Genomic DNA, 14456 nt, shown 5'->3' with positions numbered 1-14456 from the left:
ATACAGATTTTTATCAGTATCAACATGAACTTTGCATTTATAATAATTAACAGAGAATAGGAAAATGGATCCAGATTCAGATATTTAGTAATTAAGTTATTTAACTATAGTGATACTTTGATATAGTTTTTAAAAATGTGTTTAAAATGCAAAGTGATTTGAATTTTGATGATACTTCCTTAATATAAAACATAAAATCTAATGAAGAAATGTGAAACAGTTTGGGTAAAGGGTGATATAATTGGATATATTAATGAAGGAGATTAATATTTTGAAAGTGTTTCTAAAATATCATGGTATGAATGCTTAAGGAAAAAAGTGAGCCTTACAGCAAGTGAAAGAATGCAAACCACTGGGATTCCACAAAATATATTATTTTTAAATCACTTATTTTTCTCTTCAGAATAAAAAGATTAACAGAAATCTCTGAGATAATCCAAAAGTTTAGATTCTTCCCCAATAATAAAGGAAAACAAAAAAATTTTCTAGTCAGCCCATAAACCAAGAATATTTTTCTGAAAAACTCCTAATTTTCCCAATTCAAGAATAAGTGAAGGCCCTGAAGAGCATGTGCTCTAGAATGTGAGCTGATGCCTCGCCATTCTTCTGTCAGAGAACAAAGCTTTCTTTGCTTCTGAAGCAAACTCAGTCCTGTTCTATTGGCTCCAAGGACACCGAGCAGGACTGTTCTTGAGAACTGGCTCGGGAGGGTTCGTAAAGAAAGTCCTTGAGTTAATAAGCAAAGTAAAAATGTATGCTGCAGTTCCTAAAGATCTCTGATTGAAGTTTAAACAAAGAACTCTTCTCTGAAAGTCCCAAGTAATAAATGCCAAGCTAAGGAGGGTGGAGCTGGCCTGGGAGCTCTGTGAGTTATCAGCTCTCCTCTTGGTGGTGGTGACCACTGAAATCTGAGAACCCCATCCCTGGATCTTGGACCCCCACAAGCCTGCAGAAACTTCATGTAGTTGGAAGGACCCAAGACTGGCAGGGTATGGGGAGAACTGAACCAAGTTGCTCAAGCTGGTCAGTGTGAGGGAACCACAGAGATCAAGCCCTGAGCTTTTGAAGTGGGAGCACTGACTCTAAGACCCTAGACTACCACAGAATTAACCCTAAGGAGTATCAAATAGTGAGAACTCACACAAAGGAAACCACTTGAATACAAGACCCAGCATCACCCAACCACCAGTAGCACCCTGTACAGGACACCTCATCTAAACAACAAACAAAATAAAAATACAAACCTAATCAGCAGCAGACAGGATTACCACCTCACTCAGCCTTGCCCATCAGAGGAAAAACAAGCAAACAAACAAAAACTCAGCACAAATCTCACCCTATAGGAAGCTTACACAAATCACTGGACCAACCTTAAGAGGGGAGAAACCAAAAAAAAGAAGAATTCAACCTTGAAGCCAGGGAAAAGGAGACCTCAAATACAATAAGTTAAAAAACAATAGTGAAAAGGCAGAGAAATACTACACAAATTAAGGAACAAACTAGAAACACAGAAGTTCAAATAAATGAAGAGGAAATAGGCAAATTACCTGAAAAAGAATTCAGAATAATGACAGTAAAGATGATCAAAAACCTTGAAAACAGAATGGAGAAAATGCAAGAATCCATGAACAAAGACCTAGAAGAATTAAAGAATAAACATACAGAGGTAAACAAAACAATTATTGAAATTAAAAATACTCTAGAAAGAATCAATAGCAGAATATCTGAAACAAAAGAACAAATCAGAGAGTTGGAATGTAAAATGGTGGAAATAACTTCTGAAGAGCAGAATAAAGTAGAAGAATGCCAAGAACTGAGGATAGTATCAGAGACCTCTGGGACAATATCAAACACACCACATTCAAATTATAGGGATCCCAGAAGAAGAAGAGAAAAAGAAAGGGTAATGAGAAAATTTTTGAAGAGATTATAGTTGAAAATTTCCCCAACATGGCAAAGGAAATGGTCAATCAAGTCCATGAGGCACAAAGTGTCCCATACAGGATAAACCCAAGGAGAAACACGCCAAGACACATACTAATCAAACTAACAAAGACTAAACACAAAGAAAGAATATTAAAAGCAGCAAGGGAGAAGCAACAAGTAATATACATGGGAAACCCCACATGCTAACAGCTGATCTTTCAGCAGAAACTCTACAGTCATGAAGGGAATGGAAGGATATATTTAAAGTATTGAAATGGAAAAAAAAATCTACCACCAAGATTACTGTACCTGGCAAGGATCTCCTTTAAAATTGATGGAGAAATAAAAAGCTTTTCAGACAAGCAAAAGTTAAGAGAATTCAGTACCACCAAACCAGCTTTACAACAAATGTTAAAGGGACTTAAATAGTCAAGAAATACAAGAGAAGAAAAAGATCTACAAAATCAACCCCAAACAGTTAAGAAAATGGCAATAGGAACATATATATCAATAGTTACTTTACATGTAAATAGATTAAATGCTCCACCCAAAAGACACAGACTGGCTGAATGGAGCTGAATGGATACAAAAACAAGACCCACATAAATGCTGTCTATAAGAAACCCACTTCAGACGTAAAGACACAAATAGACTGAGAGTGAGAGGATGGAAAAATATATTCCATGTAAATGGGAAGCATAAGAAAGCTGGAGTAGCAATCCTCATTTCAGACAAAACAGACCTTAAAATAAAGAAAACTGCAATAGATAAGGAAGGACACTACATAATGATCAAGGGATCAATCCAAGAGGAAGACAAAACAATTGCAAAAATCTACACGCCCAACATAGGAGCACCTCAATACATAAGACAAACACTAACAGACATAAAAGGAGAAATTGACAGCAACACAATAATAGTAAAACTTTAATACCCCATTCACACCAATGGACAGATCATCAAAACAGAAAATTAATAAGGAAACACAAGTCTTAAATGGCACGTTAGATGAGATGGATCTCATTGATATCTTCAGGACATTCCATCCAAATGCAGAAGAATACACTTCTCAAGTGTACATGGAACATTCTCCAAGATAGACCACATCTTCAGTCACAAATCAAACCTCAGTAAATTTAAGAAAATTGAAATTATATCAAAACATCTTCTCTGGTCACAATGCTATGAGACTAGATATCAATTAAATGAGAAAAACTATAAGAAACACAAACACATGGAGATTAAACCACACATTTCTAAATAACCAACATGTTACTGAAGAAATGGGAAATTAAAAAAAATTCTGGAAACAAATGACATGAAAACATGACAACTTAAAACCTATGGGATGCAGCAAAAGCAGTTCTAAGAGGGAAGTTTAGAGCAATACAATCCTACCTCAAGAAACAAGAAAAACATTGAATAAACAACCTAAATTTACACTTAAAACAAGTGGAAAAAGAAGAAGAACAACAACAACAACAAAAAAATTAGCAGAAGGAAATAAATCATAAAGATTCAGGGAGAAATAAATGAAAAAAAAGTAATGATTTATAAATCTAAAAGCTGGTTCTTTGAGAAGATAAACAAAATTGACAAGCCTTTAGCCAGACTCATCAAGAAAAAAAGAGGGAAGAATCAAATAAACAAAATTAGAAATGAAAAAGGAGAGGTTACAGCAAACAATGCAGAAATACAAAAGATTATAAGAGACTTTTATGAAAAACTATATGGCAATAAAATGGATAACCTAGAAGAAATGGACAGGTTCTTAGAAAAGTTCCATTTTCCAAGACTGAACCTGGAAGAAATAGAAATTATGAATAGCCCAATTACAAGCACTGAAATTGAAGCTGTGATCAAGAAACTCCCAGAAAACAAAAGCCCAGGACCAGAATGCTTCACAGGAGAATTCCATCAAATATTTAGAGAAGAGAGAATGCGTATCCTTCTAAAACTCTTTCAAAAAATTGTAGAGGAAGGAACACTTCCAAACTCATTCTATGAGGCCACCATCACCCTGATACCAAAACCAGACAAAGACAACACAAAAAAGAAAAACTATAGGCCAATATTACTGATGAACATAGATGCAAAAATACTCAACAAAATTTTAACAAACAGAATTCAGCAACACATCTAAAAGCTCATATACCATGATCAAGTTGGGTTTATTCCATGAATGCAAGTGTTCTTCAATATATGCAAATCAATCAATATGATACACCATATTAACAAATTGAAAGATAAAAATCATATGATAATCTCTATAGATGCAGAAAAAGCCTTTGACAAAATTCAGCCCCCATTTATGATTAAAACTCTTCCAAAAATGGGCATAGGGCATAGAAGGAACCTACCTCAACATAGTAAAGGCCATATATGATAAGCCTACAGCAAACATTATTCTCAGTGGTGAAAAACTGAAAGCATTCACCCTAAGATGAGGAACAAGATAAGGGTGTGCACTTTCACCACTGCTATTCAACATTGTTCTGCAAGTCCTAGCTACAGTAATCAGAGCAGAAAAAAGAATAAAAGGAATTCAGATTGGAAAAGAAGAAGTAAAGCTCTCACTGTTTGCAGATGACATGATACTATACATAGAAAACCCTAAAGATAGTATCAGAAAATTACTAGAGCTAATCAGTGAATTTAGCAAAGTTGCAGGATATAAAATCAATACACAGAAATCACTTGCATTTCTGTATACTAACAATGAAAAATCAGAAAGAGAAATTAATCACCATTGCAACAAAGAAAATTAAATATCTAGGAATAAACTTACCTAAGGAGACAAAAGAGCTGTACACAGAAAATTATAAGACAATCATGAAAGATTCAAAGACAACATAAACAGATGGAGAGATATTCCTTGTTCCTGGGTAGGAAGACTCAATATTGTGAAAATGACTATACTACCAAATGCATTCTACAGAGTCAAAGCCATGCCTATCAAATTACCAATGGCATTTTTCACAGAGCTAGAACAAAGAATTTCACAATTCATACGGAAACACAAAAGACCCCAAATAGCCCAAGCAGTCTTGAGAAAGAAGAATGGAGCTGGAGGAATCAACCTTCCTGACTTCAGATTTTACTACAAAGCTACAGTCATCAGAACAGTATGGTACTGGCACAAAAACGGAAATATAGACCAATGGAACAAGATAGAAAGCCCAGAAATAAACCCATGCACCTCTGGGTACCTTATTTTTGACAAAGGAGGTGAGAATATATAATGGGGCAAAGACAGCCTCTTCAATAAATGGTGCTGGAAAAACTGGACAGCTACATGTAAAAGAATGAAACTATAACACTTCCTAAGACCAGAAACTATAAAACTCTTAAAGGAAAACATAGGCAGGACACTCAATGACATAAATCAAAGCCAGATCCTCTATGACCCACCTCATAGAGTAATGGAAATAAAAATAAAAGTAAACAAGTAGGACTGATTAAACTTAAAAGCTGTGGCACAGCAAAGGAAGCTATAAGCAAGGTGAAAAGACAAGTTTCAGAATGGGAGAAAAAATAGCAAATGAAACAACTGACAAAGGGTTAATTTCCAAAATATACAGACAGCTCATACAGCTCAATATCAGAAAAACAGCAACCTGATATAAAAGTGGGAGCAAGACCTAAACAGACTTTTCTCCAAGGAAGAAAGACAGAAGGCTAACAAACACATGGAAATATGCTCAACATTGCTCATTATTCAGTTCAGTTCAGTCGCTCAGTCATGTCCAACTCTTTGCAACCCGATGAATCCCAGCACGCCAGGCCTCCCTGTCCATCACCAACTCCCAGAGTCCATCCAAACTGATGTCCATTGAGTCGGTGATGCCATCCAACCTTCTCATCCTCTGTCATCCCCTTCTCCTCCTGCCCTCAATCCTTCCCAGCATCAGGGTTTTTTCCAGTGAGTCAGCTGTTCACGTCAAGTGGCCAAAGTATTGGAGTTTCAGCTTTAGCATCAGTCCTTCCAATGAACACCAAGGACTGATCTGCTTTAGGATGGACTGGTTGGATCTCCTTGCAGTCCAAGGGACTCTCAAGAGTCTTCTCCAACACCACAGTTCAAAAGCATCAATTCTTTGACGCTCAGCTTTCTTCACAATCCAACTCTGACATCCATGCGTGACCACTGGAAAAACCATAGCCTTGACTAGATGGACCTTTGTCGGCAAAGTAACGTCTCTGCTTTTAAATATGCTGTCGAGGTTGGTCATAACTTTCCTTCCAAGGAGTAAGCGTCTTTTAATTTCATGGCTGCAATCACCATCTGCAGTGATTCTGAAGCCCAGAAAAATAAAATCTGTCACTGTTTCCACTGTTTCCCCATCTATTTCCCATGAAGTGATGGGACCAGATGCCATGATCTTAGTTTTCTGAATGTTGAGCTTTAAGCCAACTTTTTCACTCTCCTCTTTCATTATTAGAGAAATGCAAATCAAAACTACGATGAGATATCACCTCAGTCCAGTCAATATGGCCATAATCAAAAAGTCTACAAACAATAAATGCTGGAGAGGGTGTGGAGAAAAGGGCATGCTCTTGCACTGTTGCTGGGAATGTAAATTGATACAGTCACAATGGTAGATGGTATGGAGATTCCTTAAAAAAACTAGCAATAAAACCACCGTATGACCCAGCCATCCCACTCCTTGGTATATACCCTGAGGAAACCAAAATTGAAAGGGACACATGCATCCCATTGTTCATTGCAGCACTATTTACAATAGCTAGAATGTGGAAGCAACCTAGATGTCCATCGACAGATGAATGGATAAATAATTTGTAGTACATATGCACAATGGAATATTACTCAGCCATAAAAAAGGAATGCATTTGAGTCAGTTCTAATGAGGTGGATGACCCTAGGACCTATTATACAGAGTGAAGTATGTCAGAAAGAAAAAATATCATATTATATTGATATATATGGAATCTAGAAAAATGGTACTGAAAAATTTATTTACAGGGCAGCAGTGGAGAAACAGACATAGAGAATAGACTTACGGACATGGGGAGAGGGGAGGAGAGGGTGAGATGTATGGAAAGAGTAACATGGAAACTTACATTACCATATGTAAAATAGATAGCCAACGGGAATTTGCTGTATGGCTCAAGAAACTCAAACAGGGGCTCTGTATCAGCCTAGAGGGGTGGGATGGGGAGGGAGACAGGAGGGAGGTTCAGAAGGGAGGGGATCTATGTATACCTATGGCTGATTCATGCTGAGGTTTGATGGAAAACAAACAAAAAATAACAACTGCCAAAAAAAGAGAAGAAGATGTTAACATAAATAATGGAGTATGAAATGTCATAGCTACTAACATGATAATATAAAAAGACAATGTAAATATAAAAGATTAATAGTTTATGGACTGTAATTGCTTACCAAATGTAATAGAAAGCTTTGATTAAATAATTATAAGGCAAATATTAGATAAGAAGATTTCTAACAATAAGAAAGCTCAATATATTAATTTTTGTATTTTATATACATAAGTATTTTAGACTCTACTTTATATAGTAAATGTGTAAAATTTATATGCAATATAAAGTATGCAATAATAATACATATAATATATGTAAACATTTACATATAAGTATATAGTATATAATGTATATATATGTAAATATAACATACAAATTAGATAATATATAACATAAATATGAAAGTGTGTTTGTGTGTATAGTGAGCTCTTGCAATACAAAGCATTTCCAAGGATTTCACTATTATTGCTATTAATGATAGTGAATATTCTTTTGATATGCCACTTAGATGGGATTTTTTAGCCTGAAGAAATTTTAGTAAAATTACAATAATGCTCTGAATTAATAATATGACCAATAAACAGGGCTTATATTTTTAATTCCAAACCTGGTTTATTTAGATTTGTCAGCAGTTGATATATTCATGTGAAACAGTTTCCTCCATAGTTTGTGAGGTTTCTCAATGACTTCTGCCTCTGTGTTTAGTAACTTAGCATTTTTATGACTCAGAAAGAGTGTTTTATCACTCTTTCCAAGTTTTGAGAACCAGTTATCTAGGCACTCATGGGAAAGAGCAGGGCAACGGGGAAATTTGTTCTGGGTCACTGGTCTTTCTGAGGAGGCAACTGTCTGCCTTTGCTACCCTCTTCCTCACGGCTGCTGCTTTCCGTGAAAGTGGAAATCTCTTTCCCCAGCCCTGAAGCCTAGGGAGGGAGGAGGACTCTGGGTGGATGACGGGAGGGGCCTCAGGGGGTAATGAGGGGAGAGACCCTTTGAAGAGGGTCTCTTCCTTTTCTTTACAACATTGCTGTCCAGTAAGAGGATGTATTAAAACCAGCCAGAAATCAGAGGAGGGGAGCGAGTACAGCAGTATAGCCCCATCATACTGAGAAAAAAAAATTTTTTTTCAAAAAACTTCCCTGGTGAATTCCCTAGCTTCACTCAGCTACATACAGTTACTTGCAAAATTACGAAATTTATTAGACTCTTGCTAAAACTTAAATGTTCAGATACTATTATTGCACCCTGAAGGTTACTCATTTTTCTTTTTTCTTTTTTTGTTTTCTGAAAGCCTCAAGTCCTGTTTGTTTTATCTGTTTATTTTGGGTGACATTTGCTTTGAGTTTTCTGCTCTTTATTATCTTGCATCGATTGCCACATTCGTTACTTATTGCGCATTTGTCTTCTCTCTCCTGAGTAACTTCAAGATAGAGTTGTTTCAGCATAGAAGTTTGGTGTCATGGGAGAGACATCAAGGCACGCTGGTTCAGAGCAAAGGCAGGCTGGTTCAGAGCAAAGCCGTGCTCTGGGGAGACCTGATGCGGAGACCATGACTCCTCTGCAGGGACAGTGGGTTCCTGATGTGGCTTCCGTTTGCTGTGTTGTCTGTCACCAGGACACAGACGTGGAGGGAGCAGGGAGAGGAATGGTTCTCTGGAAGGGTGTCCTGAGTGGACTGGGAGGTGGGGATGCCCACCGGGGAGCACCCTGTGGGGTGACCCCTGTGGACGGGAGGAGCCGGAGCAGCAGGGGTGGAGGGAGACAGGGGCTGCACCAGGGTTCATCCAGACGGTCTCATTGACGCCAGGGCCCTTGGGAATAGTTCTGGAAATGTACACCAGCCCGTGGGGATGGAGTACCCCCTCCCAGGGACAGTAGGGTGGTCCCTGACATGATCTGTCCCTGAAGACATGGCCCCCAGCTGTATGTCCCTGAGGGACACCTGAGGGGGCTGGCAGCAAGCAGCCACCTCTGGCCACTCCTTCCATGCGGGGCCATCAGTGGGGAGCTCCCCATGTCCGCCGGGAGTGCTGTCCACTCCAGGAGCCCCACGGTCTAGCCATGGCACTGGTCAGAATGATCGGTTAGAACCACATTACCACACAGGCCTGACTTCCTCAGTGAGCTCCCCAAGGTGCATAAAGTCCCTTCACCGTTCTGATGTCCCCTGTTAAAAAAGCATAGGTAAGAACTCATGCTCATGGGCAAAGATTTGACAACCCACATATACAACATTTGAATGTTTTGTCAGGCCACACGACTAGATGAATGGTACCGTAATTCAAAATCCAAGGCCAGACCCTGTTGTATTATGTCAAGAAGGGAACATTCCACTCATCACTCCTGGGTTCAGCTAAACATGCAGAGTCATGGAAACAAAGAGATCATGCAAATAATATTTTTAAAAAATCAAGGATACTTTAAGTATCTTTGACATTAATTTCTCATTTAAATGCTTTCTTCTCTGTAATCATCTTCTGTGTTTTTTCACTCTTTTAACCTTCTTGAGGCTTTCAATGGCTAAGTCGAAGATCTCTCTTGATAAATGTCACACAGCACTTGAAAATATGTGGGATCTCTTCAAATATCCTTTGATACTGATTTCTAACATCAGTTCAGTTCAGTCGCTCAGTCATGTCCAACTCTTTGCAACCCCAAGGACTGCAGCATGCCAGGCCTCCCTTTCCATTGCCAACTTCCAAAGCTTGCTCAAACTCATGTCCACTGAGTTGATGATGCCATCCAACCATCTCATCCTTTGTCATCCCCTTCTCTTCCTGCCTAAATCTTTCCTAGCATCAGGGTCTTTTCCAATGAGTCAGTTGTTCGCATCAGGTGGCCGAAGTATTGGAGTTTCAGCTTCAGCATCAGTCCTTCCAATAAATATTCAGGACTGATTTCCTTTAGGATTGACTGGTTTGATCTCCTTGCAGTCCAACGGACTCTCAAGAGTCTTCTCCAACACCACAGTTCAAAAGCACCAATTCTTCGGCGCTCAGCTTTATTTATAGTCCAACTCTCACATCCATACACGACTACTGGAAAAACCATAACTTTGACTAGATGGACCTTTGTTGGCAAAGTAATGTCTCTGCTTTTTAATATGCTGTCTAGGTTGGTCATAACTTTTCTTCCAAGGAGCAAGTGTGTTTTAATTACATGGCTGCTGTCACCATCTGCAGTCATTTTGGAGCCCCCAAAAATAAAATCTGTCACTGTTTCCACTGTTTCCCCATCTGTTTGCCCTGAAGTGATGGAACCGGATGCCATGATCTTAGTTTTAGTCTCCTCTTTCACTTTCATCAAGAGGCTCTTTAGTTCTTCTTTGCTTTCTGTCATAAGGGTGGTGTCATCTGCATATCTGAGGTTATTGATATTTCTCCCTTCAATCTTGATTCCAGCTTGTGTTTCCTCCAGCCCAGCATTTCTCATGATGTACTGATTTCTCACATAGTTCCACAGTGATAAGAGAACAGAGTGCTTGATTTCAATACCTTTAGACCGTGAAATGTTTAGACCTTTTTTTTAATGTCTAGATATGTTTCAGTATCTCCTGGTTTATAATATATGGGAGCTTGAATAGAATTCATACCCTGGTGTTGTGTGGACATTGCATGAATCTTAATCATGTTGAATTGGTTCATAATGCTTTTCAGGTCTACTGCATCCTTCTACTTCTCTCTGTTTTCATACTACTAATTTTTGAGAGTTTGATATAGAAACTCCAACTAAACATCTTAATTTATCTACTGAAAAAAATAATTGTAGTATATAGCAGAACTGTCTGTAATTTTGTTCTGTATTTTCCAAGTCTCCTGCAAATGTGTTACTATGCTTTCATAATTTAAAAAAATAAAAATTAGGAAAAATATTTTGAAAAATAATCCAATGGTCTTTTAGGTAGAAATAATACCTGCTTGGGCTTCCCTGATAGGTCAGTTGGTAAAGAATCTGCCTGTAATGCAGGAGACTCCAGTTTAATCCCTCGGTTTTGAAGATCCACTGAAGAAGGGATCGGCTACCCACTCCAGTGTTCCTGGGCTTCTCCTGTGGCTTAGCTGGTAAATAACCCACCTGCAATACAGGAGACCCATGTTCAAGCCCTGGGTTGAAAAGATCCCCTGGGGAAGGGAAAGGCTATCCACTCCAATATTCTGGCCTGGAGAATTCCATGGACTGTATAGTGCATTGGTTCGGAAAGAATCAGACACAACTGAACAACTTTCACTTAAACTTTCAATACCAGCTTGCCATTATGCTTGTGCAATGGTTATGAATTGGCTCCAAAGCAAGGAGCATAACCCAGGACGAAGCAGTCAGGCAGGAAGAATTCTCCTCTGCTCAGGACAGTGTCAGTTTTGTGTTCTGTTCAGATCTTCAGCTGATTAGATGAGGCCCAGCCACCTGGAGAGGGGCAAGCTGCTCTACTCAGTCTAAGGATTGAATATTTACTCTCTTCCCAAAACCCCCTTCACAGAAACATCCAGGAAAACATCTGACAAGATAACTGGGCACTCTGTGCCCCAGTCAAGTTGACGTATAAACTAACCATCACACCCCTTTTACAGATAAATTGACAGGCTCTGAGTTAACTTACACAGGCAACATAGATACCAGGTTGTGAGCAAAGATTTGAACCCAGAGTTTCATGGTACTCTAGGTCCATATATGTAAATCATATGTAAGCATGTAAATCATAAATATTTGCTATTTTTTGATTTTAATAGAATACATTTGATGTTTAAAGCAAATTATTTCATATTAAAATTTCACTTTCTAGTTTCTTCCCACAAATGACTTCCCACATTTTTCCCCCCAGAAATGACCAGAGAAGTAGAATTTCTTAAAATATTTGATGTAGGACTTAGAAAAATCAAGAAATATTTACAGTTGAGGACCATAATTTTAGAAATCAATACCATACATGTATTTTTATATTGCCTATAGGTTTGAGAGTCTAGAAGTACTGATGTCCTTTTATTTAACATTTTATTCCAAGCACTCAGAACAGAATTTCCTCATACTAGCTCCCCACCAATGAATATTTGTTAAATTTTGAGTGATTAAATGACTAGATGAATAAGTAAATACCTTTTATCTGTCCTCAAAATTTTTCATGAATGTAACAGGATTAGAAAGTGGTGGTAAGCAGGTTTGGATGTAGACGATAATCTCACCACATATTATTTTTGCTTCTAACACTGTGATTATAAGATACGATCTTGCTGGCGGATAGCCTTGCATTAATTATTCACAAGCTCTTGTACTTGGTTTAGTTTGCATCATTCACCCCTTAGAACATGTCCCATATTCAAGGGGTTGGTAAGAAAGCAGTTATGACTGGAGATGCTGTGAAGATAAAATGCAGTTTCACGATATTGCTCCAAGTCTTAGCTAATAACGTTTTTGTTTCTTCCAGTGAAAAAGGCGATTGAATTGAAGTCAAGAGGAGTCAAGGTGATGCCCAGCAAGGACAGCAGCCATAAGAACTCTGTCTGTAAGTCACCCTCTCTCTGTATGAGGATGGATGTGTCCATTAGAGGGGAGCACTTCTGGAGAAGTGCTTCTCTAAACTGCCTTCCCCACTGCATCTCGTTCTGCTCTCCTACCTTCGAAAATGTTTTCTGGGAGAGAGAGTCTGTACTAACTTCACTCTATTTGGAGAGAGCATGTGTTCATCTTAATTCTAAGTGTATCTCACTCCGCCTGTGCCCTCTGCCCTCATGGGCCACGGTCTGAGACTGGACCTTCCAGAGTTCTCTGTTAAGTAGCTGTTCCACCCTCAGGTGTTTAGATCCCAGCTTGTCTTTCCATTCTAGTGTATACTCAAGTGTATACTCCCTTTTTGATAATTATGGGTAGTATTATTCAAATTGCACTGGGTTTAGTGAATTAATAAAACTACTGGAGGACAAGAAGAAAGCAAGTACTTATTTCAAAATAAAGGTTTAGTGTTTTGCTGTTGTTAGTTTTCAGTTCAGAGTGTTTCCTAAAATGGTGGATGTGGTGTTTATAATTATTTTGAGGTTGATTTTTTTTTTTAATGAATAAAAACCTTGCAGAAGCAGTCCATAGGAACATAGAACTATGTATTGAGTGAACCCTTCCATCAAATCAACATGAGGTCTGAGACCAGAACAGGCAGACATCAAATGTATCTCTTAGTGCCACGTTTAAGCAGGAGCTTTTTTTGTGAAAAAGAAAATAAGTATGTCTGGGTTCTTATCTGAATACAAATTGATAAATGAGTCATAACTCATTGGTATTAGAAAGCATTCCGTCCTTTCTCCCAATAGTATTACACCACATTTTTTGTTAGACTTGAAAATTAATCATTAGAGGAAATGAAGAATTGAGGAAACTGCAAGCCTTCTAAGATCAGCCTTGTAATAAATGGTAATATGTTATTCATGCGGAAGGTGTGGCTGAGGAAACTAAATTAAGTGCTTCTGAGAAAAGAGGACACAGACTTTGAAGCTGGAGAGACAAGGATTCAATAGCTGTGAGAGTGTTGATTGTATTCAAATCCAAGTTGCCTCATTTATAAAAGTAAAATGGTAATGATTCTTGTTGAGTAGATGAAGCATGGTGTTTATAACTGCCTGTTCCAGGATAGGGCAGGGAGTGGGCATTCTGCAACCACACCCATTAGGAATGTGCTGTATGTAAAGAGAAGAAGGAATGATTGTACATTGTAGGTCAGCCAAGAATTCAAACAACCTGGATCTTACTTGCCAGAGGAGGAGGTAGGACCCAGAGCATTGACCTTGTTTTCTAAGATCTTAGGAAATAGTTTGACTCCTCACAGGAGGTGAGCCCAGGACACAGAGCCCCTAAAGCCCCATCCAGGACACAATTTTTTCCTAGAAAGCAGTGACGCCCTTCCCATCGTGATGGGGTGGAAGGGGGCGCATGAAGGTGATGCATGTTTTTTATAGATACAGTGAGCCTTGCTGCAGGCATGCTAGTTGCTGACACTCTTATTAATTCACTTATATACAGATTCTCTATTTATTTACATTCAGTATTTATATTAAATGTGGTGTCTTTGGTACTTGTCTCATTATTTTTTCAAGTCATTCAATAAACGATGGTCTCTATATTTCTGGGCTTCCCTGGTGGCTCAGAGGGTGAAGAATCTGCCGGCAATCCTAGAGACCCAGGTTTGATCGCTGGATCAGGAAGATCCCCTGGAGAAGGGAATGGCAACCCACTCCAGTATTCTTGCCTGGAGAATTACATAGACA

The 14456-nt window shown here is 38.5% G+C and overlaps 1 protein-coding gene across 1 annotated transcript in view; it reads left to right on the top strand.

Annotated features, from left to right (window-relative positions):
- CSMD1 (CUB and Sushi multiple domains 1) overlaps positions 1-14456 on the top strand; it is a 1628138-nt gene that overhangs the window by 964406 nt on the left and 649276 nt on the right. Inside the window, exon 7 of the mRNA XM_061134533.1 lies at positions 12629-12706. Within this exon, the coding sequence (XP_060990516.1) occupies positions 12629-12706 (78 nt within the window). The remainder of the gene's footprint in view (positions 1-12628; positions 12707-14456) is intronic.

The sequence above is a fragment of the Dama dama genome, chromosome 32, assembly GCF_033118175.1.
Source record: "Dama dama isolate Ldn47 chromosome 32, ASM3311817v1, whole genome shotgun sequence".
Lineage (NCBI taxonomy): Eukaryota > Metazoa > Chordata > Mammalia > Artiodactyla > Cervidae > Dama > Dama dama.
The sequence above is the reverse complement of the archived record's forward strand: the minus strand, read 5'-3'. Positions and strand labels throughout refer to the sequence as shown.